Consider the following 22,885-nt stretch of genomic DNA (forward strand, 5'->3'; position numbering starts at 1 on the left):
ATACTCTCAGCACTCCATGAACTGCTTTGCCTGTGCTGGGATGAGGCAGCAGTACCACAGGACATACACGATGCCAATATCATCATCCTCTATAAGAAGAAGGGTGACTGCAGCAACTACCGTGGAATCTTTCTGCTCAGCACTGTGGAGAAAGTCTTCGCTCGAGTCATTTTAAACAGACTCCAGAAGCTGGCTGAGCGTGTCTACCCTGACGCACAGTGCAGCTTTCGAGCAGAGAGATCCACCATTGACATGCTGTTCTCCCTTCACCAGCTACAGGAGAAATGCCGTGAACAACAGATGCCCCTCTATGTTGCTTTCATTGATCTCACCGAAGCCTTTGACCTCGTCAGTAGACGTGGTCTCTTCAGACTAGTAGCAAAGATCGGATGTCCACCAAAGCTACTAAGTATCATCACGTCATTCCATGACAATATGAAAGGCACAATTTAACATAGCGGTGCATCATCAGACCCCTTTCCTATCCTGAGTGGCATGAAACAGGGCTGTGTTCTCGCACCTACACTGTTGGGATCTTCTTCTCACTGCTGCTCTCACATGCGTTCAAGTCTTCAGAAGAAGGAATTTTCCTCCACACAAGATCAGATGGCAGGTTGTTCAACCTTGCCCGTCTTAGAGCAAAGACCAAAGTATGGAAGGTCTTCATCAGGGAACTCCTCTTTGCTGACGATGCTGCATTAACATCCCACACAGAAGAGTGTCTGCAGAGACTCATTGACAGGTTTGCAGCTGCCTGCGCCAAATTTGGCCTAACCATCAGCCTCAAGAAAACGAACATCATGGGACAGGACGTCACAAATGCCCCATCCATAAATATCGGTGACCACACTCTGGAAGTGGTTCAAGAGTTCACCTACCTAGGCTCAACTATCACCAGTAACCTGTCTCTCGATGCAGAAATCAACAAGCACGTGGGAAAGGCTTCCACTGCTATGTCCAGACTGGCCAAGAGAGTGTGGGAAAATGGCGCACTGACACAAAACACAAAAGTCCAAGTGTATCAAGCCTGTGTCCTCAGTACCTTGCTGTACGGCAGCGAGGCCTGGACAACGTACGTCAGCCAAGAGCAACGTCTCAATTCATTCCATCTTCACTGCCTCCGGAGAATCCTTGGCATCAGGTGGCAGGACCGTATCTCCAACACAGAAATCCTCGAGGCGGCCAACATCCCCAGCATATGCACCCTACTAAGCCAGCGGTGCCTGAGATGGCTTGGCCATGTGAGCCGCATGGAAGATGGCAGGATCCCCAAGGACACATTGTACAGCGAGCTCGTCACTGGTATCAGACCCACCAGCTGTCCTTGTCTCCGCTTTAAAGATTTCTGCAAACGCGACATGAGTCCTGTGACATTGACCACAAGTCGTGGGAGTCAGTTGCCAGTGATCGCCAGAGCTGGCGGGCAACCATAAAGGCGGGGCTAAAGCGTGGCGAGTCGAAGAGACTTAGCAGTTGGCAGGAAAAAAGTCAGAAGCGCAAGGAGAGAGCCAACTGTGTAACAGCCCTGTCTACCAATTTTATCTGCAGCACCTATGGAAGAGTCTGCCACTCTAGAATTGGCCTTGAAAGCCACTCCAGGCGCTGCTTCACAAACCACTGACCACCTCCAGGCGCTTACCCATTGTCTCTTGAGACAAGGAGGCCAAAGATGAAGATGAACACACTAACCAGGTTTCTTTACTGAACAAAAAAAATTAACAGTTTATTATAAAACATGTCTGATCTAGTAATGAAGTAAAAAAATCACATCGATCAAATCTTTAAAAATCCAACATAAAATTTTTAAAAATTCCCTTTTCTACCTTAACCAATTTTTAAAGTTCCTTTTTACCTTAGTCCCTTCACACTCACGCAGGCACACATATATGTACCAGTTAACCGAAGGTAAAAAAGGATTTTTAGATAAGAGCTCTGTTACAGATTTTAAAAAAAAAGCACTCAGGCAGATCACTTGCCCAAAATATAGCAGATAAGACACATTGCACCAAACTGGCACACAGTCCAACCTCCGAGCACACGTAGACAGTATCTTTAGAATCTTCCAGAATTAGCTTTCAGGCGGCATTGAAAAGTAATTTAGCAGGCCTTCTCGAAATACAGGAAACAAGACGAACTGACACACTGTACTTCACAGAGTCTTTTAAGGAACTGCAAGAAAGCGAGGTGGATTGTGGTTTTCGGTTTTTCCTTTGAATTCTCTCCTCCCCCTGCAGCAAACTTGACTTTTGTCTCTGTCCAGATGGTATCACACACATGCACTGATTGACAACCGGAAAGCTTGACAGTTTTCTGCCTACCCCAAATGTTTTCTGGCTTGTCCAATCAAAGGAGCACTTGTGATTTTTCTGCCCCTGTTGCCAGGACTTCTGCTCAAAGCCTAGCCTAAGCCATGTGACAAACAGCAGCTCTGTTCTCAATCTGGCTCCCTTAGTCGTCATCTTTCAAAAACTGATCCAACATTTATTTAGCTTAACTATAAATTCTTATAAAAAAATATTTTTAACAAAACAGAATCACATTCATAACAGACTAAGTGGTTAGGATCTACATATGAGCATGTGTAGTGGGGCGGCACAGTGGCGTAGTGGTTAGCACCGCAACCTCACAGCTCCAGCTATCCGGGTTCAATTCTGGGTACTGCCTGTGTGGAGTTTGCAAGTTCTCCCTGTTTCTGCGTGGATTTCCTCCGAGTGCTCCAGTTTCCTCCCACAGCTAAAAGACTTGCAGGTTGATAGGTAAATTGGCCATTATAAATTGCCCCTAGTTTAGGTAGCTGGCAGGGGAATATAGGGACCGGTGAGGATGTGGTAGGAATATGGGATTAGTGTAGGATTAGTATAAATGGGTGGTTAATGGTCGGCACAGACTCGGTGGGCCGAAGGGCCTGTTTCAGTGCTGTATCTCTCAATCAAAAAAAATTAAACATGAATTGGAGCAGGCCATTCGTCCCCTTCATGCCTGTGCTGCAGTTTTAATAAGATCATGGCTGATCTGATTGTGGCTTCAACTCCACCTTCCTGTCTGCCCCCGATACCCTTTGACTCCCTTTTTAGTTAAGAATTTATCTACCTCTTCCTTAACAATATTCAATGACCATGCCTCCACTGCTGTCTGGGGAAGAGAGTTCCAAAGACACTCAACCCTCAGAGAAAAAAATTTCTCCTCACCTCAATCTTAAATGTGCGACCCCTTATTTTTAAACTGTGTTTCCTCATTCTAGTCTCTCCCACAAGGGGAAACATCCTTTCAGCATCCACCCTGTCGTGTCCCCTCAGGATCGTGTATAATAATAATCTTCAATAAGATTACCTCTCATTCTTCTAAATGCCAATGGATACAGACCCAATCTGTATAAGATGAACCCCCAATCCCAGGTATCAATCGAGTGAATCTTCTCTGCACTGCCTCTAACACATTTATATCCTTTCTCAAGTCAGGAGGCCAAAACTGTACACCGTACTCCAGATGTGATCTCTCTAATACCCTATACAACTGTAGTAAAACATCCCAACCTTTTATATTCCATTCCCCTTGCAAAAACATTCCATTTGCCTTCCTGATCACTTGCTGTGTCTGCATACCAACCTTTGGTGATTTTTGTACCAGGACACCCAGATCCCGCTATACCTCAGCGTTCTGAAATATCTCTCCATTTAAATAATATGCTGCTTCACTATTCTTCCTGTCAAAGTGGATAAGTTCATATTTCCCCACATATGCTCCATTTGCCAAATGTTTGCCCACTCCCTTAACCTATCTACATCCCTTTGCAGACTCCTCATGTCCTCTTCACAACTTACTCTCCTACCTAGCTTTGTGTCATCAGCAAATTTAGCAACCATACATTTGGTCCCTTCATCCAAATCATTGATATTAATTGTAAATAGTTGAGGCCCCAGCACTGATCCCTGTGGCACTCCACTAGTTACAGTTTGTCAACCTGAAAAAGACCCATTTATCTCAGCCCCCAGTGACAGATTTACCTCTCCAAGTTCTGATGGTCAATCAGCAATGTACAGGAGTAATGTAGGCTGAGGTACTGGATTACTGAGTCTGCTACAAAGTTCAGACTTAGTACTGAACTTCCATTTGCAGATAACCTAAACCCAAAGACACTGCTTAATCTCCTGCAGCCCAAAGTGAATAGTCACCAGACCAGTGTATTTGACCCCTCATTCAGACAACAGGAACCAGAAGTACCTCACAAGCAGGACAGTGAGCAACACATTCACCATAAAATGTGAATGTTTGCTTGGTGGCCTAGCAGTGAACTATTGATCCCTACGGGCCACAAAGATCTCAGGTTCAATCCCGAGGCTATGGTGAGTTAGCTGATGTAACAATAGAGTTTCTACAGCCCTGGCTAGGTAGGGGACTATCAGCTGTTAAACTGAGCTGGGCAATGTGGACTAAGCTGCAGTGGAGACTTTACAAATATCTAAGTTGTGAAAAGTTCAAGTGGAAAAGCCAGCTCTCTGTATTGTTTTGGATGGCTGCAATAACATTTTTCCTTTTTCCTATTTCAGTTGGGAGAACAACAGCCAATGTCTCAATATCAGAACAACTCACATTCTAGGTAAACAAGTACTAAAAATCTATTTAACTTGCATTTTGGCTAGTTGTTCGAGGTCTAGGCCACCTTTAGCTGAATTTTAACCTTTTAATTTTGTGTATTTTCTTTACTAATTTGCTTCCATTTTCTCTAGATGACATTGACCCTATGGTGAGCAATCCCAGGGACATTTGTTGCCCTCTGATGCCTTGCCCAAGCAGCAATTCTTCATGTATCATCCTAGACATTGCAAGTTAGAGGATAGCAAAGCTAAGCCTGATAGGATCTTAATTCCTACCTACATTGTAGGAGTTACTAGGCAGCGATCAGGAAATGTTGACATTTGTCCATACTGCTACCTTAATGGAGGTCAGCCAATTCAGTACAGATTTGGAGCTAAACCTGAGACCTTCTGGATTGATATGGGTGGTGACCATATCTGTGTTTTGGCCATTTTGGTAGATGAATTGTTTTTTTCCATATAGGAGAAAGAGTGGTAAGAGGCATTGTTGTCCCATTAAAGACAGATGCAAATGAGACTATAATGAATAATAAGGAAAGGGCTGTATCCGGTTTCACAGTACAAGAATAGGACTAAAACAAAATACAGGGTTATAAGGGAACCTAAAAATAAGTTCAGGGAATAGATTTAATACCAGTAAAAACAAAAAAAAGGCAATGGAGAAAATAATGGAACTTAAGGTATCTCCAAGACCTAATGGTTTCCACCTTAAGAGTATTAATAGAAGTGGGTGGTAAAATTGCAGATGCATTTGTCATAATTTTCCAAAACTCTTTTGATTTGGGAGTTGTGCTTTTGGATTGGAAAATTGTAAATGTCATTCCATTATTGAAGACGGGAGGGAAGGAGAAACCAGGAGACTAGAGACTTGCCAGTTCAACATCGGGTGTAGGTAAATTACTGTGGCACTGATTCTCTGATATGTCCAGATAGCTCCATCTTCAATGGTATAGCCTATGCTGAGGGTATATCCTTTGTTGCCTTCTGGCCCCTCATCCCTCTTCTCTGCCCTCCTGATGCCCAAGGCTCTGTCCTTTCTGCAGAGGATGTTGCTTCTCATTGCCACTAGTCCCAAAATCATGCTCCTGTTGCCAGCTGCTGCTTTCCTTGCACTCAGGTGGACTTCCAATTGTGTGTGGAAGCCTGGCCCCTCCTCTTGTGACCCCTGCACTGTCCAAGCGCGTGCAGAACACTCTCCCCGTAATCTTTGTATATCCAATGGCACCTATGTGTCAATGACTGAGTGCCGCTCTTAGACGTTCTCACTTTTATGTGCCCATTAATATGTTGGGGCAGCCATGATTGGCTCCCTGCTGTCTTGCCGCCTCCATGCACTTGATCTGCCCTGATCCAGTGTGCACCTCCACCAAAATCTCAACATGTTACTTTACGAGCTCTCAATGAGCCCTTTATTGAGCTTAATTGGAGTGATTAGCAGATCGGGCGGGCTCTCAGGGCTAGCTCCCCCCGCCCTGATAAAATTCGATGGCAACGCGAACGGCAATTGGAAACCGGCAGATGGCTGGTGTCATTATTTTCATTATCCACCCACCTCCGTTCCTACCCTTGGTAGGACCTAAAAGTTCAATCCATACCTTTGTAGTCGCTCCTTCAGAAATTCTTCAGCCCTCTTAAGAGAGCAAAACTAGGGTAAACCTGTGCCTAAATGGTTGCTGCTGCATTTTTATAGACGTCTCACTTTTTGTTAGGTAAGGGAGTCGAGGGCTATCGGGTTGATGGGAAACATCAGATCAGCCATGATCTGATTGAATGGTGGAGCAGGCTCGAGGGGCCAAATGGCCTACTTCTGCTCCTAATTCGTATGTTCGTAAGTATGTCCCGAAGTAATTTTTCCCTCCTGGTGCAAATCTCTTTTCACTGTTAATTTTTGTTCTTGCCCAATTTGGAAATCAGTTCTTTGTGCTTGACAAATTTAATTGAAGATGCCACAGGATTTAACAACCAGAGTATTGAGTTTCCAGCGATGGCCCAGTGAGTTTAAACCTTGCTTGATACAGCCTTAAGCCATGCGGAGCAGAAGGTCCTAGGTAATTTCAGACAGTGAATGTAAGAATGGCCTCGGTGCCACTCGGTTAGGAAGGAAATAATCAGCCAGAACTCCTGTCCTAATACTGGCCAATGACCCCTGCTGTAAAAATGTCCTGGGTAAAGGCTGGACAAGGGTTGTGATGCACGCCAGGGTTTTTTATGTGGATTGTATCACTATTTGTTCATGTCTACATTTGCTAAAATTAGCAAGGAGGGAAAGACAGCTCAGGGAGGATTCAGAATACATTAGAACACACAGTTTAGGTAAATTTTATTGTGTTGTGCAGGTTAAAGCACACCCTGGATTACAGGAGACTTGTGGTCCACTTATAGAAGTGGGCAGTGGTGCTGAACGCATGAAAAATATAACATTAAAAACTCAGCCACATATTTTCCTACTTTTCTCATTGCTTTTTTTCCAAAAAAAGGTTTTTGAATTTTAAAGGTGCGAAATAGGTTTAGAAAAGTTATCTTTTGCTCTATTTTGCAATGTGCAATTTTTAAAAATTATTGTTAACCAAATGCCGAAACAAGCTTTCCAAGAACTTAAAAGCTTGAGTTTTACCAAAGTTAAGTTTGATACTGTGACTTGGCAACAGGAATTCAGCCAAATTTTCTTCTACCTAGAGATGGGATTGCTGTGAAAGAGTTACTAGCTCAGGAAGTTCCTGCTAGAAAATTTGTTGGAGATGAAGTTAAAGCTGATGTACTATCTGATAAGGTAAATATACAATTAAATATTAAAAACTAAATATTGTGCTAATGTGATTCCTATATATAAAAAGGGAGATAGAACAAGTCCAGTGAACAATAGACCAATTAGCTTAAGGTCGGTGGTAGGAAAAATAATGGAATCCTTACTCAAAGATGTAATTTAAAAACATTTAGTACCTGGAAATATAATTAAGAGCAGTCAGCACAGATTCCAAAAATGAAGGTTATGCTTGACCAACCTTATTGAATTCTTTCGAAGAAGTAACAGGGTAGAAAGAAGTAATGAAGTAGATGGATTTCCAAAAAGTCTTCAATAAAGTATTGCATAATAGACTCTTGACTAAGGTCAGAAAATGTGGCGTGGGACATGCTGCAGAATGCCTAGCAAGTTGGCTCCAAAACAGAAAAGAGAGTAGGGCTAAAGGTAGTTAATCAGATTGGCAAATGGTATTTGACAAGAATCTGTGCTGTTCCCCATTTACATAAATGATATGGAATCGCAAGTGCAATTTTAAAATTTGTAGATGACACCAAATTAGGGAGGTGCAGTTAATACAGAGGAGGACTGTGACGATATACAGGAAGACAATAAGCTTGCAGAATGGGTATGCAATTGACAAATGAACTTCAATATAGATAAGTGTGAGGTAATTCATTTTGGTTGGAAAAATAAGGAGGCCAAATACCCCTTTAAAAGTAAGTGCCTATATGGGGCAGAGGAACAAAGGGATCTAGGTGTACAGAGTCACAAATCATGAGAAGTATAGACGGAGGTTAATGAGGCCTTTTTTTAAAAAAAGCAAACAAAGTACTGAGGTTCATTTCTAGAAGGATAGATTTGAAAAGCAAAGAAGTTACATTAAACCTGTATAGCCCTCTGGTTAGACCACACTTGGAGTACTGTGAACAGTCTGGTCTCCATATTATAAAAAGGATATAGAAACAATGGAGAAGATGTAAACAAGATTACCAGAATAAGAGGTTATACCCAGCAGAAAAGATTGGCAGGCTGGGGCTCTTTCTCTAGAAAGGAGAAGACTAAAGGGTGGTGACTTAATAAAAGTCTTCAAGATTCTGAATAGGTTTGATAGAGTAGACATAAAGTGTTTCCACGCTGGTGAGACCAGAACTAGGGACCATAAATAAGATAGTTGCGAATAAATCCAGACAGTGGTTAGAATGTGGAACTTGCTGCTACCAGGAGTAGATGAGAGGAATAGCATAGATGCAGCACACATAGATAAGCACATGATGGAGAAAGGAATAGACGTATGTTGATGGGGTTGGATGAAAAGGGGTCAGGGAGCCTCATGTGGAGCATAAACACCACCATGGACCTGATTGGGTAAAATGGCCTGTTTCTGTGCTGTAAGTATTATGTAATTATACAGGGTGCAAAGCAAGAAAATGGCACCCCCCCACGTTTCCGACCACTTCTAGCATGGCGGCCCACGCCAGGACGGGTGCCAGTGTGGGTGTGCTGTGCATATTCTGGAAACGTCAGAAATGGTGCTGTCATGACGCCAAATCGCCGTTCTGGCTGATTTGATGGGTGGTTAAAGAAATTAATCTACGCGTGTCCCATGAACACCTGTGCTGATCACTCCCAGCTGAACAGGCATTCAGCAGCACAAGGCCCCCCCCCCCCCGCCATTAGTAATAGTTAAAGGGCCCGACACCAATTTTCCAGGGAGGTGCTTTTGACTTACTCATGCTTCGGCTGATTGTCGAAGTACTGTAGTGTACTTTTGGAGGTGTTGTGGATAGCTGCTGCTTAGACGTATGGGGGCTGTGGTTGCAGTGCCTTTTGGTCTGTAACATGACCATCAAATAGTGCAAAGGCTGCAAAAGGGGGAAACTCTGCGAAGGGGGAGGTGGAGGAGGAGGGCTTTTCACAGAAGGCTCTACCCATCAAGGGTTTGTTTGGGAGCACATACCTCCACCTGACCAAGGAGCAATGCCTGACGTAACTCGGGGGTGGTCATTGAGCTGTATTACCTCCTACAACCCAAACATGGTGCCTCACAGCAGGGTGAGGATGGCCTTGCCAGTGGCTGTCAAGGTCATAGTGGCATTGAACTTTTACGTAGTTTCCAGGCAGGAGCGGGCAACATCTCAAACCTACCCTAATGCACCATCCATTGGAGCATCTGGGTGGTCATGGAGGCCATATATTCCAAAAAAAGGAGAGTACGTTGTTTTTTACCTCAGCAGGGACAAGCGGGATGAAAGGGCATGTCCTGGCTTTGCCAGGATAGCAGGATTTCCAATGTTGCAGGACACCATCGATTGCATACATGTGCTCTGAGACCCCATGACAATGGAGAGAGGCGCAGGAACCATGGGCTACCATTCTATAAACCTGCATTTGATGTGTATTCCCAATCATGATGGTGAATGCCCACTATCGTGGCAACAGCCACAATGCATTCAACCTGCACCGGTCAACCGTACCCATAGCTTTCGGGCCTGCACGGAGAAACAGAGGCTGGCTATTCAGGGACAAAGGCTACTCCCTGCACACGTGGTTGATGACAACCCCAGCCACCCAACCATGCAAAATACACAAACTGGGTGGTTTTATTTTAATAAAAAAAGCAACAGATGAAATTCTCCACCGAACATGAGAGCCACAAAGCCACAAGAAACATCATGGAGCAGACAATCAGACTATTCAAGCAATTGTTCGGCTGCCTTAACCACTCGGAGCATTCCAGTACATGCCAGAGTGAGTTTCAATGTTTGTGGTGGTCTGCTGCGTCCTCCATGACACTGCCTCCGGAAATCCGCAGGCCTCCTCAAGAGGAGGAGGAGGCAGGGAGAATCCTGAACCTCTTCGCTCTGGACAGTTTGTCAAAAGTGCCTTCTGAGACTCCGCTTTCAATAAAATCACCATGGATCCATTGTTCCCTACCGCTTCATCCATCTGAGTTGCTCTATCACAGCATTCCCTTGGCCACCATCCAACAATAAAGGTCATCCACAAAAACCTTCTTATTAACATCTTTATCCAATAATACATCCAATTAGCCTATTAAATATGAACAATTCACCCTTGTACAGTCCCTTAGTGTCTGGCTTGTAGGTGATCTTGCCTGTCCTAGTGCTGCTATGCATTGCTACCCTGTGCTTCAGCATAGCTGGTGGAAGGCTGCTGACTTTCAGGACGCCCTTGAGCAGCCTTGGGCCTTGAGGGTGTGGCTGCAGAGTGCAGCACATCAATGTGAGTGTTGGCAGGCTGGCTGGCTGAGAGGCAACAGCAAAGGCATTGGCGTGGTAGTGGTGGGAGAACGAACGCTGTCATCCTGAAAAGAAGGTAGCAGATTCATGCACCAAACAGCCACTGCCACTCCCACGGGCCAGCACCTCCCCAATACCAGTTATCTGTTGGAGGACAGTTTTAGGACTGAACTGAGAGCCTGCATGCCTTTTGGAACATAGAGATCCACAGCCAATATAAGCAGTCTGAGCCTCATGATCTCCACCTGAACTTCCACTGCAACTCTGTGATTTTGGGTGGCTTCTGCCTGTGCAGCAGTGGAAGCTGAGACCGCAGCCACAAGATGCTCCATCACGGTTGCTTCTGCTAGTCGGTGATGGAGTTGGCCACCGCTACCACAGTGGAAAGGATAGGCTCCAAGCTCTGTGCGATGCTCTGTGCCACATTAGAGTCTGACTCCTCCTGTCATGATTGTATGTGTGATCTTGAATATTAGTGACTATATGGTACTTAGCAAACAACTCGATGTGCATCGTCATCGGCATTCTCCTGTATGCCACCCATCGAAGTCCTCGTCTGAGTCCCCTACACTCATTAATAACCTCACCCTCTGGGGAACTGACACATGAACTGCAGCCCCCTCATACCTGATGAGTTGCCATATGCAAATCCCGACTCGGCTACCCTCTAAAGTACATACAGTGCCAATATCAGAGCTGGTGGCTTCAAGTGTCAGATCAAGTGACAGTGCTTCCTCATCGCTGTTGTGGGGTTGTTCTTTCTCTTCCTAAATGTGCTGTGACTGGCCAGGCAGCAGTTCTGGTGTATCTGAAAGTATAAAATCAGAATGGGATGTTTGGGGAGGAAAGCAAGAGGTCCATAGTCACACCATCTGTAGCTTTCACATCGTGCCAGATCGCAGGATGTGGGTGAGAAGGGAGTTGAGAAGGAGCACAAGGCAGTAACATAACGTCATCCTGGATTGTCTTGGTCGTGCTGTGGGCTCTGTTTGTAATCACCCATGATGTGGAGCACCATCTCTTCTGTCAAGTTCAGTGGAGGAAGGCATGCCTGCATCCCACTGATTCTCTGCTACTCCCTCCTGTTCTGGGCCACCTTGCCCTGCAAGAGAGAGGACAGAATATCGGAGATTGTGTGCACGTGTTTGGGTGATGTGCCTGCTACAGATGACTCAGTGAAAGTGTGTGGAGGCTGCAAGAGGTGAGTTTGAGACTGGCATCATTCAAAGGTGTATGAGGGTGAGGTGGGATATGTGAATGTTAGGCATGAATCTGGAGTGCTAGGGATCAATGTTCCCTCAGCCTGAAAATCCCTGTGCAAGTTGGCCCCTTTCCTGTGTGGTCATGTGAAGAAATTTAAAGGGGCCACACACTTTTAAAAAAAATATTAGCATCTATCCGGCAATATGGAAAATTGACCAGCATTATTTCTTCAAACAACAAAGTTAGCCCTCTACCCACTGCGAGCCCGACAGCTGTGCGCTATTGTGCACCAGACTGGTTGGGCTCGCTGGATTCCTCTTTGAAAATTGCAGTGTGGAACCCTTAAAGGAGTTCAGTGACCCCTTAATTGGAGGTGAGTGCCTTTCCTGTTCCTCCCCACCCACACCAATATATTAAAAATTGCAGAGTGTCCCACTGGCACGTGTTCCAGAGGTGACCTCCGGAACTACGATTTTTAAATTGCGTCCATCCCGGCTCCTGACATCACAGCCCATTCAAAATTCGGCCCCTGAATTCCAGAGTTGAGGTCATCAAGTCATTAGAGCACAAAAGGAGGCAAATTAGTCCATTGCTCTGTTGCACAATCCAGTCACATTCCCCCTGTTCTGTCCCCGTAGCCTTGCACATTTATTTCCCTCGTGCTCATCCAGTGCCCATCCACTTTCCTTTTGAAATCGTTCATTGTCTCTGCTTCCACCACCCTCATAAGGCAGAGAGTTCCAGGTCATAGCCATTCGTGTAAAGAAGCTGTTCCTCACATCCCCCTGCATCTCTTGCCAAAAATCTTAATCTGTGTTTCCTAGTCCTTGTCCCATCAGTTAATGAGAACAGCTTTTCTTTGTCCACTTTATCTAAACATGTCACCATCTTGGACACCTCTATCAAATCTCAATCTCCTTTGCTCCAAGGAGAATAACACCAGCTACTCCAGCCTAACCTAACCAAGCTAAATTCCCTCATTCTTGGAACCATTCTGGTAAATTTCTGCATCCAGAGGTATGGTGACTAGAACGGGACGCAATACTTTAGTTATGGCGTAACTAGAGCTTTATGATGGTTCAACGTAACTTTCCTGCTTTTGCACTCAATACCTCTGTGAAGCCCAAGATCCCATATGCTTTGCTGATTATTCTCTCAATATGTCCTGCTACCTTCAAAGATCTATGCACATGAACTCCCAGGTCCCTTTCTCCCTGCAGTCTGTAGAACTGTGCTGTTAAGGCTATATTGCCTCCACCTCTTCCTTCTGCCAAAATGCCTCACCTCACGCTTCCCTATATTAAACTTAATCTGCCGCTTGTCTGCCCATTCTGGTGAGAGTGACTGCCCTTGATATCAAGGCAGTATTTGACCGAGCCTAGCATCAAGGAGCCCTAGAAAAACAGAAGTCAATGAGAATTGGGGAGGGGGGAGCTCTCCACTGGTTGGAGTCATACCTAGCACAAAGGAAGATAGTTGTGGTTGTTGGAGAGAAATCATCTCAGCCCCAGGACATTGCTGCAGGAGTACCTCAGGATAGTGTCCTAGGCCCAAATATCTTCAACTGATTCATCAACGACCTTCCCTCCAACACAAGGTCAGAAGTAGGGATGATTGCACTGTGCTCAGTACCATTTGCAACTCCTCAGATAATGAAGCAATCTGTGCCCACAAGCAGCAAGACCTGGACAACATTCAGGCTTGGGCTGATAAGTGGCAAGTAACATTAGCGCCATGCAAATTCCAAGCAATAACCATCTCCAGCAAGAGAGAATCTAACCATCCTTGAGTCCCCTACCATCAACATCCTAGGGGGTTACCATTGCCCATAAACTTAACTGGTCCAGCCACACCAATCTGTGACAACAAGAGCAGACCAGAGGCTGCTTATTCTGCAGTACGTGACTCACCTCCTGTCTACCTAAAACCTTTCCGCCCTCTACAAAGCACAAGTCAGGAGTGTGATGGAATCTTCTTCACTTGCCTGGATGAGTGCAGCTCCAATGACACTCAGGAAGCTCGACACCATCTAGGACAAAGCAACCAACATGATCAGCACCCCATCCACCATCTTAAATCTTCACTCACCCTCGCCACAGCGTACTGTACTGTAGTGTGTACCGTCTATAAGTTGCACTGCAGCAACTCACTAAGGCTGCTTTGCAACTCCTCCCAAACTCGCAACCTCTGCCACCTGGAAGAACAAGGGCAACAGGCATGTGGAAACATTACCACTTCCAAGTTCTGCACTGCTCTGACGTGGAAATATATCTCTATTCCTTCATTTAGTGTCAGCTGTGGCTCAGTTGGTAGCACTCTCACCTCTGAGTCACAAGGTTTCGGTTTCAAGTCTCATTCTAGGGCTTGAGCACAAAAAAATCAAGGCTGGCACTCCAGTGCAGCACCGAGGGAAGTATTGCACTGTCTGAGGAGCTGCCTTTCGGATGAGACATTAAACCAAGGCCTCGTCTGCTTGGTCGTGTGGATGTAAAAGATCCCATGGCACTATTTCAAAGAAGAGCAAGGGAGTTATCCCTGGTGTCCTGGCCAATATTTATCTTTCAATTAACATCACAAAAACAGATTTTCTGGTCGTTATCACATTGCTGTTGGTGGGAGTTTGCTGTGTGCATATTGACTGCTGCGTTTCCTGCATTACAAGAGTGACTACACTTCAAAAAGTACTTCATTGGCTGTAAAACACTTTGAGATGTCCAGTGGTCATGAAAGGCACTATGTAAATGCAAGTCTTTTTTCTTCTGAGTCAAAATCCTGGAATTCCTTGTCTAACAGCGCTGTGGGCATAGCCATGAGGACTGCAGTAGTTTAAGGCAGTGGCTCACTATCACCTTCTCGAGGGCAATTAGGGAGGTGCAATAAATGCTAACCTTTCCAGCAAACTGAATGAATGTAAGAAAATATTGTATGAGCAGAAATTTCTGCCAGATGAATATTAGCAAGACCGAACCCATTGTCTACGGTTCCCACTACAAATCTCTGTTGACTCCATTGCTCTCCCTGGCCACTGTCTGCAGCTGAACCAGACCATTCGCAGCTCTGGTATCCTATTTTACTCTGAGATGTGCTTCCAATCACACAACGCCTTCTTCACCAAAAGTGCCTACTTACGCCTTTAACCTCACCAGTCTCTGGCCCTGCCTCAGCTCATCAGCTGAAACCCTCATCCATTTCTTTGTTACTTCTCGACTTGACTATAACAATGCTCCGCTACCAAACACATCTTCCCCTCCCTTCCCCTGTCAGCATTCCGAAGTGATGTTCCCTCCGTGACACCCTGGTCCACTCCTCCATTACCCCCACCACCTCGTCCCCTTCTCATGGCAGCTTCCCCTGCAATCGCAGGAGGTGTAATACCTGCCCATTTACCTCCTCTCTCCTTACTATCCCAGGCCCCAAACACTCCTTTCAGGTGAAGCAGCGATTTACTTGTACGTCTTTCAATTTAGTATACTGTATTCGCTGCTCACAATGTGGTCTCCTCTACAGTGGGGAGACCAAACGCAGACTGGGTGACCGCTTTGCAGAACACCTTCACTCAGTCCGCAAGCAGAACCCCGAGCTTCCAGTTGCTTGCCATTTCAACACTCTCCCCAGCTCTCATGCTCACATTTCTGTCCTGGGATTGCTGCAGTGTTCCAGTGAACATCAACACAAGCTCGAGGAACAGAATCTCATTTACCGATTAGGCACACTACAGCCTGCCGGACTGAACATTGAGTTCAATAATTTCAGAGCATGACGGGCTCCGTTTTACTTTTATTTTCAGTTATTTTTTCTTTTTCCTTTTTAAAATTTTTTTGTGTTTATTTTATTTTATTTCATCTTGGTTTGTTCAGTTTGCTTACCCACTGTTTTTTTTCATGTTTGTACTTGTGGCTGTTCAATTTTCAGTCTGTTAACACCCTATCTGTACTAAAGCTTTGTCTTTCAACACACCATTAACATTGTTTGCCTTTGCTCCACCTCCTTTGTTATCTCTTGCCCCACCCCCGCTTTACTTGCTTATAACCTTTTACATTTCTAATATTTGCTGCTTCTGAAGAAGGGTCACTGACCTGAAACGTTAACTCTGCTTCTCTCTCCACAGATGCTGCCAGACCTGCTGAGTATTTCCAGCATTTCTTGTTTTTATTTCAGGTTTCCAGCATCTGCAGTATTTTGCTTTTATAACCATGCTCTCCTGGCTGGCCTCCCAGTTTCCACCCCCCATAAACCTGAGCTCATCCCAAACTCTGTTGCTTGTATCCCAACTTGTACCAAGTCCCGTTCACCCATTATCCCAGTGCTCACTGACCTATATTGGCTCCTAGTCCAGCAATGCCTTAATTTTAAAATTCTGATGTTTTCAAATCCCTCCATGGCCTTGTCACTCTCTATCACTGTAACCTCCGATAACCCTCCAGGATCTCTGCATTCCTGCAGTTCTGGCCTCTTGCATATCCCCAACTTCAATCACTCCTGTACCTCAGTTCCCTTAGTTCTGGAGTTCCCTCCCTAAAACTGTGCCTCTCTAGCTCTCTCATGAGTTTCCAGACTCCTTAAAACCTACCTCTTTGTCTTTGTTCCAATCCTAAAATTGCATTATGTGGCTTGGGTGTTTGATAATGCTCTTAGAACATAAGAAATAGGAGCAGCAGTAGGCCATTCGGCCCCTCAAGCCTGCCTCGCCATTCAGTAAGATCATGGCTGATCTGCCCAGTCCTCAACTCTTTCGTGCCAGCTCCTCATAGCCCTCAACTCCTTGATATTTCAAAAATCTATCTACCTCCTCTTTAAATACTTTGTGATCTAGCCTCCACAACTCTCTGGGGTAGAGAATTCCAGACATTCACTACCCTCTGAGCGACGAAATTTCTTTGCATCTCAGTTTTAAATGAGTGTCTCCTGATTCTCTAACTATGTCCCTAGTTTGAGATTTTTCCCACTAGTAGAAACATCTTCTCAACATCTACCCCTCAAGCCCCCTCAGAATCTTGTACGTTTCAATAAGATCACCCCTCGTTCTTCTAAACGCTAATGAATCAAGGCCTAACCTGTTTAGCCGTTCTTGATAAGTCAACCCCTTCATCCCAGGAATCAGCCTAGTGAATCTCTTTTGAACTGCCTCCAATGCCAGTATATCCTTTCTTAAAAACGGGGACCAAAACTGTACACAGTGCTCCAGGTGCGGCCTCACCAACACCCTGTACAATTGATAACAAGACTTCCCTATTTTTAAACTCCAACCCCCTAGCAATAAAGGACAAAATTCCATTTGCCGCCTTAATTACTTGCTGCATCTGCATACTAGCTTTTTGTGTTTCATGCACAAGAACACCCAGATCCCTCTGTGTTGCACTTGTTTGGAGTCTCTTTCCATTTAAATAATAGTCTGCCTTTTGATTCTTCCTACCAAAGTACAAGACCTCACACTTTCTTACATTAAACTTTATCAGCCAAGTTTTTGCCCACTCACTCAACCTATCCATATCTCCTTGCAGATTCCTTATGTCCTCATCACAACGTGCCCTCCCACCTATTTTTGTATCATTAGCAAATTTGGATATATTACACTCTGCCCCCTCCTCCAAGTCATTAATATAGATAGAAAGCAATTGAGGCCCCAGGACTGATCCTTGGGGCACTCCACTAGTTTTGTCTTTCCAACCTGAAAAAGACCCATTAATCCCGACTCTCATTCTTCTGTGTATTAACCAATCCTCAATCCATGCTAATTAATACATTACCTCCAATACCGGAAGCTCCTATCTTGTGCAATAATCTCTTATGTGGCACCTTATCGAATGCGTTTTGGAAATCCAAATACACTACATCTACCGGTTCCCCTTTATCAACTCTGCTTGTTATATCCTCAAAGAGCTCTAGCAAATTTGTCAAACATGATTTCCCTTTCACAAAACCATATTGACTCTTTGATTGCGTTAAGCTTTTCTAAATGTCCTGCTATTTCTTCCTTAATAATGGACTCTAGCATTTTCCCAACGACCAATGTTCGGCTGACTGGCCTATAGTTTTCTGCTTTTTGTCTCACTCCCTTCTTGAACAGGGGCATCACAGAAGTGTTTTTCCAATCTGCTGGGACCCTCCCAGAATGCAGTGAGTTCTGGAATATTTCGACCAATGCCTCCACTATCTCTGCAGCCACTTCTTTTAAAACCCTTGATGGAGACCATCAGGTCTTGGTGACTTGTCTGCTTTTAGTCCCATTAGTTTGTCAAATACTTTGTCCCTTGTGATAGAGACTGTTACAAGATCTTTCCTCCCATTAGCTCCTTGCTTATCTGATACCTGTGGGATGTTTATAGTGTCCTCCACCGTGAAGACTGATGCAAAATATTGGTTTAAATTATCTGCCATTTCCCTGTTACCCGTTATCAATTCTCCAGTTGCATCCTCCAAGGATCCCATGTTCACTTTAGCTACTCTTTTTATATACCCTTAGAAGCTCTTGTGTTTTTAAAAATATTTCTTGCCAATTTACTTTCATAATCAATTTTCTCCCTCTTTATTAGCTTTTTAGTCATCTGCTGCTGGTTCCTGAAGAAACATTCCCAATCCTCTGGCCTACCACTTGTTTGCGCCACATTGTATGCCTTAGTTTTTGATTGGATACTCTCCTTGACCGCCTTTGTTAGCCATGGGTGGTTGATCATTCTCATCAAGTCCTCCTTTTTGACCGGGATGAATTTTTGCTGAGCGTTATGAAATCTCTGCTTAAATGTCTGTCACTGCTCATCCACTGACCTTCCCCTTAGCCTATTTTCCCAGCCCGTTTTAGACAACTGTTTCTTCATAGCTCTGTAATTGCCCTTGTTTAAGTTGAGGACACTGGTTTGAGACCCAAGTTGCTCGCCCTCAAACTGAATTTGAAATTCTCCCAAGTTGTGATCGCTACCCCCTACAGGATCCTTAACTACGATCTCTCTTATTAATCCTACCTCATTACACATTACTAGATCTAAAATAGCCTGTTCCCGGGTAGGTTCTGCAACGTATTGCTCTAAGTAAAAATCCCTGATGCACTCTACAAATTTGTCTTCCATGTTACCTCTGCCAATCTGATTTGTCCAGTCAATATGCAGATTAAAATCACCCTTGACAATTGGCACGCCCTTCTTACGCATCTCCATTATTTCCCGATTTATACTTTGTCCTACAGTGAGGCAACTCTTTGGGGGCCTATGGACGACTCCCACCTGTGACATCTTCCCCTTGCTATTGCTTATTTCCACCCAAACTGATTCCACATCACAATATATTGCACCTAAATCACTACTCACCACCGCACTGATACCTTCCTTTATTAACAAAGCTACCCCATTTTTCCTTTTTGCCTATTTTTCCAGAACGTTGAATACCCTTGAATATTGAGTTCCCAGTCTTGGTCACCCTGCAACCATGTCTCTGTAATAGCTATCAAATCATATTCATTTATTTCTATTTGTGTCATCAACTCATCTATCTTGTTAGAAATGCTGCATGCATTCAGATAAAGATAAAGCTTTGACCTTTTACCATTATTACTCATTCTGGTTCTAATTTCTGCTGCACTCTTCTGCTTATATTTTCTGCCCCTTTGTCACACTTTGATTACTGTTCACCTCTTCACTACCCTGCACCTCTGCTCTCTCATTTCTTTTTGATTTTTCAAACTTCCCTTCATTTGACCCCCCCCCCCCCAGCCCAACAAATTAGTTTTAAGTCCTATCTACAATTTGCCAGGACACTGGTCCCAGCATGGTTCAAATGGAGCCTGTCCCAACGGAAAAGTTCTCTCCTTCCCCAGTACTGTGTCAGTGCCCCATGAATCGGAACCCATTTCTCCCACACCAATCTTTGAGCCACGCGTTCGCCTCTCTAATCTTATTAACCCTACGCCAATTTGCACGTGGCTCAGATAGTAATCCGGAGATTATTACCTTTGAGGTTCTGCTGAGGGACTATGAGCAGCTCAGGGCTAAATAAAAAAGCAGTGCTTTTTTATTTAGCCCCGAGCTGCTCATAGACCCTCAGCAGAACCTCTTGCCTAGTCCTACCTATGTGAACCACAAAAACTGGATCCTTTCTCTCGCACTCCAAGTTCCTCTCCAGCCCAGAAGAGATGTCCTTAACCTTGACACCGGTTAGGCAACACAGCCTTCGGGACTCCCTGTCTTTGCTGCAGAGAACAGTATCTATTCCCCTAACTATGCTATCCCCTATTATTACTACATTTCTCTTTTCTCTCCCCACTTGAATAGTGCTCTGAACCATGGTGCTGTGGTCAGTTCGTTTATCCTCCCTGCAGTCTGTGCCCTCGTCCACACTATGAGTAAGAACCTCGTACCTGTTGGATAAAGGCACTGGTTGAGGCTCCTCCAAAGCTAAATTCTGGATCCCCATACCTGCCTCACTCAGTCACACCCTCCTGTTCCTGACCATGGTCCAAATTTGATGTAATTAATCTAAGGGATGTGACTGTCTCCTGAAACACAGCGTCCAGGTAACTGTTCCCCCTCCCTGATGTGTCGCAGTGTCCGTAGCACGGACTCCAGCTCATCAACTCTGAGCCGAAGGTCCTCGAGCAGCCAACACTTGCTGCAGATGTGACCACTGTGGATCGCGTCGGCGTCCACCAGCTTCAACACGTTGCCTGCCCAGCCATCTCTATTCTATTTCATTCATTAATTTGGATGTTAAATATTTTAAAAGTGAATTTCTTAACTATACTTACCTGGTGAAGCTATAACAGAGGACCGCTTGTGTGCCAAACTGCATAAGCAGCATGCGATAGACAGAGCTAAACGATCCCATAACCAACGGATCAGATCTAAGCTCTGCAGGCCTGAAACTTCCCGCCGTGAATGGTGGTGGACAATTAAACAACTAACTGGAGGAGGTGGATCCACAAATATCCCCATCCTCAATGATGGGGGAGCCCAGCACATCAGTGCATCAGAAGCATTTGCAACAGTCTTCAGCCGGAAGTGCTGAGTTGATGATCCATCTCTGCCTCCTCCTGAAGTCCCCAGCATCCCAGATGCCAGACTTCAGCCAATTTGATTCACTCCGTGCGATATCAAGAAACGACTGAAGGCACTGAATACTACAAAGGCTATGGGCCCTGACAGTATTCCGACAGTAGTACTGAAGACCTGTGCTCCAGAACTTGCCGCACCCCTAGCCAAGCTGTTCCAGTACAGCTACAACACTGGCATCTACCTGTCAATGTGGAAATTTGCCCAGGTATGTCCTGTACACAACAAGCAGGACAGGTCCAACCCAGCCAATTACGCCCATCAGTCTGCTCTCAATCATCAGTAAAGTGATGGAAGGTGTCATCAACAGTGACATCAAGCAGCACTTGCTTAGCAATAACCTGCTCAGTGACGCTCTGTTTGGGTTCTGCCAGGGCCACTCAGCTCCTGACCTAATTATAGTCTTGGTTCAAACATGGACAAAAGAGCTGAAATCAAGAGGTGAGCTGAGAGTGACTGCCCTGGACATCAAGGCAGCATTTGACTCGCATCAAGGAGCCCTAGCAAAACTGAAGTCAATGGGAATCAGGAGAAAAACTCTCTGCTGTTTGGAGTCATATCTAGCGCAAAGGAAGATGATGGTGGTTGTTGGAGGTCAATCATCTGAGTTCCAGGGTATCACTGCAGGAGTTCCTCGAGTTCGTGTCCTAGGCCCAACCATCTTCAGCTGCTTCATCAATGACCTTCCTTCAATCATAAGGTCAGAAGTGGGGATGTTCGCTGCTGATTGCACAATGTTCAGCCCCATTCACAACTCCTCAGATACTGAAGCAGTCTGTGTAGAAATGCAGCAAGACCTGGACAATATCGAGGCTTGGGTTGAAAAGTGGCAAGTAACATTTGCGTCACACAAGTGCCAAGCAATGACCATCTCCAACAAGAATAAATCTAACCAATCTCCCCTTAATATTCAATGGCAGTAGCATTGCTGAGTCCCCCACTATCAACATCCTAGGGGCTACCATTGAGCAGAGACTGAACTGGAGTGGCCATTGTAACCATGGCTACAAGAGCAGGTCAGAGGCTAGGAATCCTGCGGCGAGTAACTCAGGAGTGTGATGGAATACTCTCCACTTGTCTGGATGGGTGCAGCTCCAACAACACTCAAGAATCTCGACACCATCCAGGACAAAGCAGCCCGCTTGATTGGCACCCCATCCACAAACTTTCACTCCCTCCACCACTGACACACAGTGGCAGCAGTGTGTACCATCTACAAGATGCACTGCAGCAATGCACCAAGGCTCCTTATACAGCATCTTCCAAACCTGCGACCTCTACCAACTAGAAGGACAAGGGCAGCAAATGCGTGGGAACACCACCAGCTGCAAGTTCCCCTCCAAGTCATACTCCATCCTGACTTGGAACAATATTGCTGTTCCTTCACTGTCACTGGGTCAAAATCCTGGAACTCCCTAATGGCACTGTGGGTGTACCTACCTCACATGGACTGCAGCAGTTCAAGAAGGCAGCTCACCACCACTACGTCAAGGGCAATTAGGGATGGGCAATAAATGCTGGCCTAGCCAGCGACGCTCACATCCCATGAATGAATAAAAAAAATCTCTTCAGCTGTAATAACGTCTCTTGATTTAAAACACTTGGCCAATCAAAAGAGACACGGAAGAGATACCCGCCAATCACCTACCTGTTTTTCTGTGACATCATACTTCGGCTCTGACAGGTAGAAACATGTAAAAGGGGCTCTCTGCTGCCGGTTTTTATCTCCTGCCTGTGCTGCCCTTCTCACGCAGGTCCACTCTTCATGTGCTGGGCCTCCCTCTCTGCCGTCAGTTTTTATTTCCCGCCGCCGGTTTTTATTTCCTGCCACCGTTGCCTTCTCACACAGGTCCGCTCTCCGTGTGCCGAGCCTCCCTGTCTGCCGCTCATTTTTATCTCCTGCCGCTGCTGCCCTTCTCATGCAGGTCCGCTCTCCGTGTGCAGCTTGCAATATTTTACTACGTTAAAAGGCACTATATATGTGCAAGTTGTTGTCTGCCTAAACGTTATTGCAATTTCCACTAAAATGGAGACATCTCGTAAACT

General features: G+C 45.2%; 1 protein-coding gene across 6 annotated transcripts in view; it reads left to right on the forward strand.

Moving 5' to 3' along the window:
* rbm44 (RNA binding motif protein 44) overlaps positions 1–22,885 on the forward strand; it is a 187,293-nt gene that overhangs the window by 93,235 nt on the left and 71,173 nt on the right. For all 6 annotated transcript variants that reach the window (XR_010975289.1, XM_068034664.1, XM_068034668.1 and 3 more), the window contains exons 5-6: positions 4,548–4,593; positions 7,268–7,365. Coding sequence is in view for 5 of the 6 variants with exons in the window: in XM_068034664.1 (XP_067890765.1) it covers positions 4,548–4,593; positions 7,268–7,365 (144 nt within the window). In the remaining variant the exon portion in view is untranslated. The remainder of the gene's footprint in view (positions 1–4,547; positions 4,594–7,267; positions 7,366–22,885) is intronic.

This window comes from Heterodontus francisci, chromosome 7, assembly GCF_036365525.1.
Source record: "Heterodontus francisci isolate sHetFra1 chromosome 7, sHetFra1.hap1, whole genome shotgun sequence".
Lineage (NCBI taxonomy): Eukaryota > Metazoa > Chordata > Chondrichthyes > Heterodontiformes > Heterodontidae > Heterodontus > Heterodontus francisci.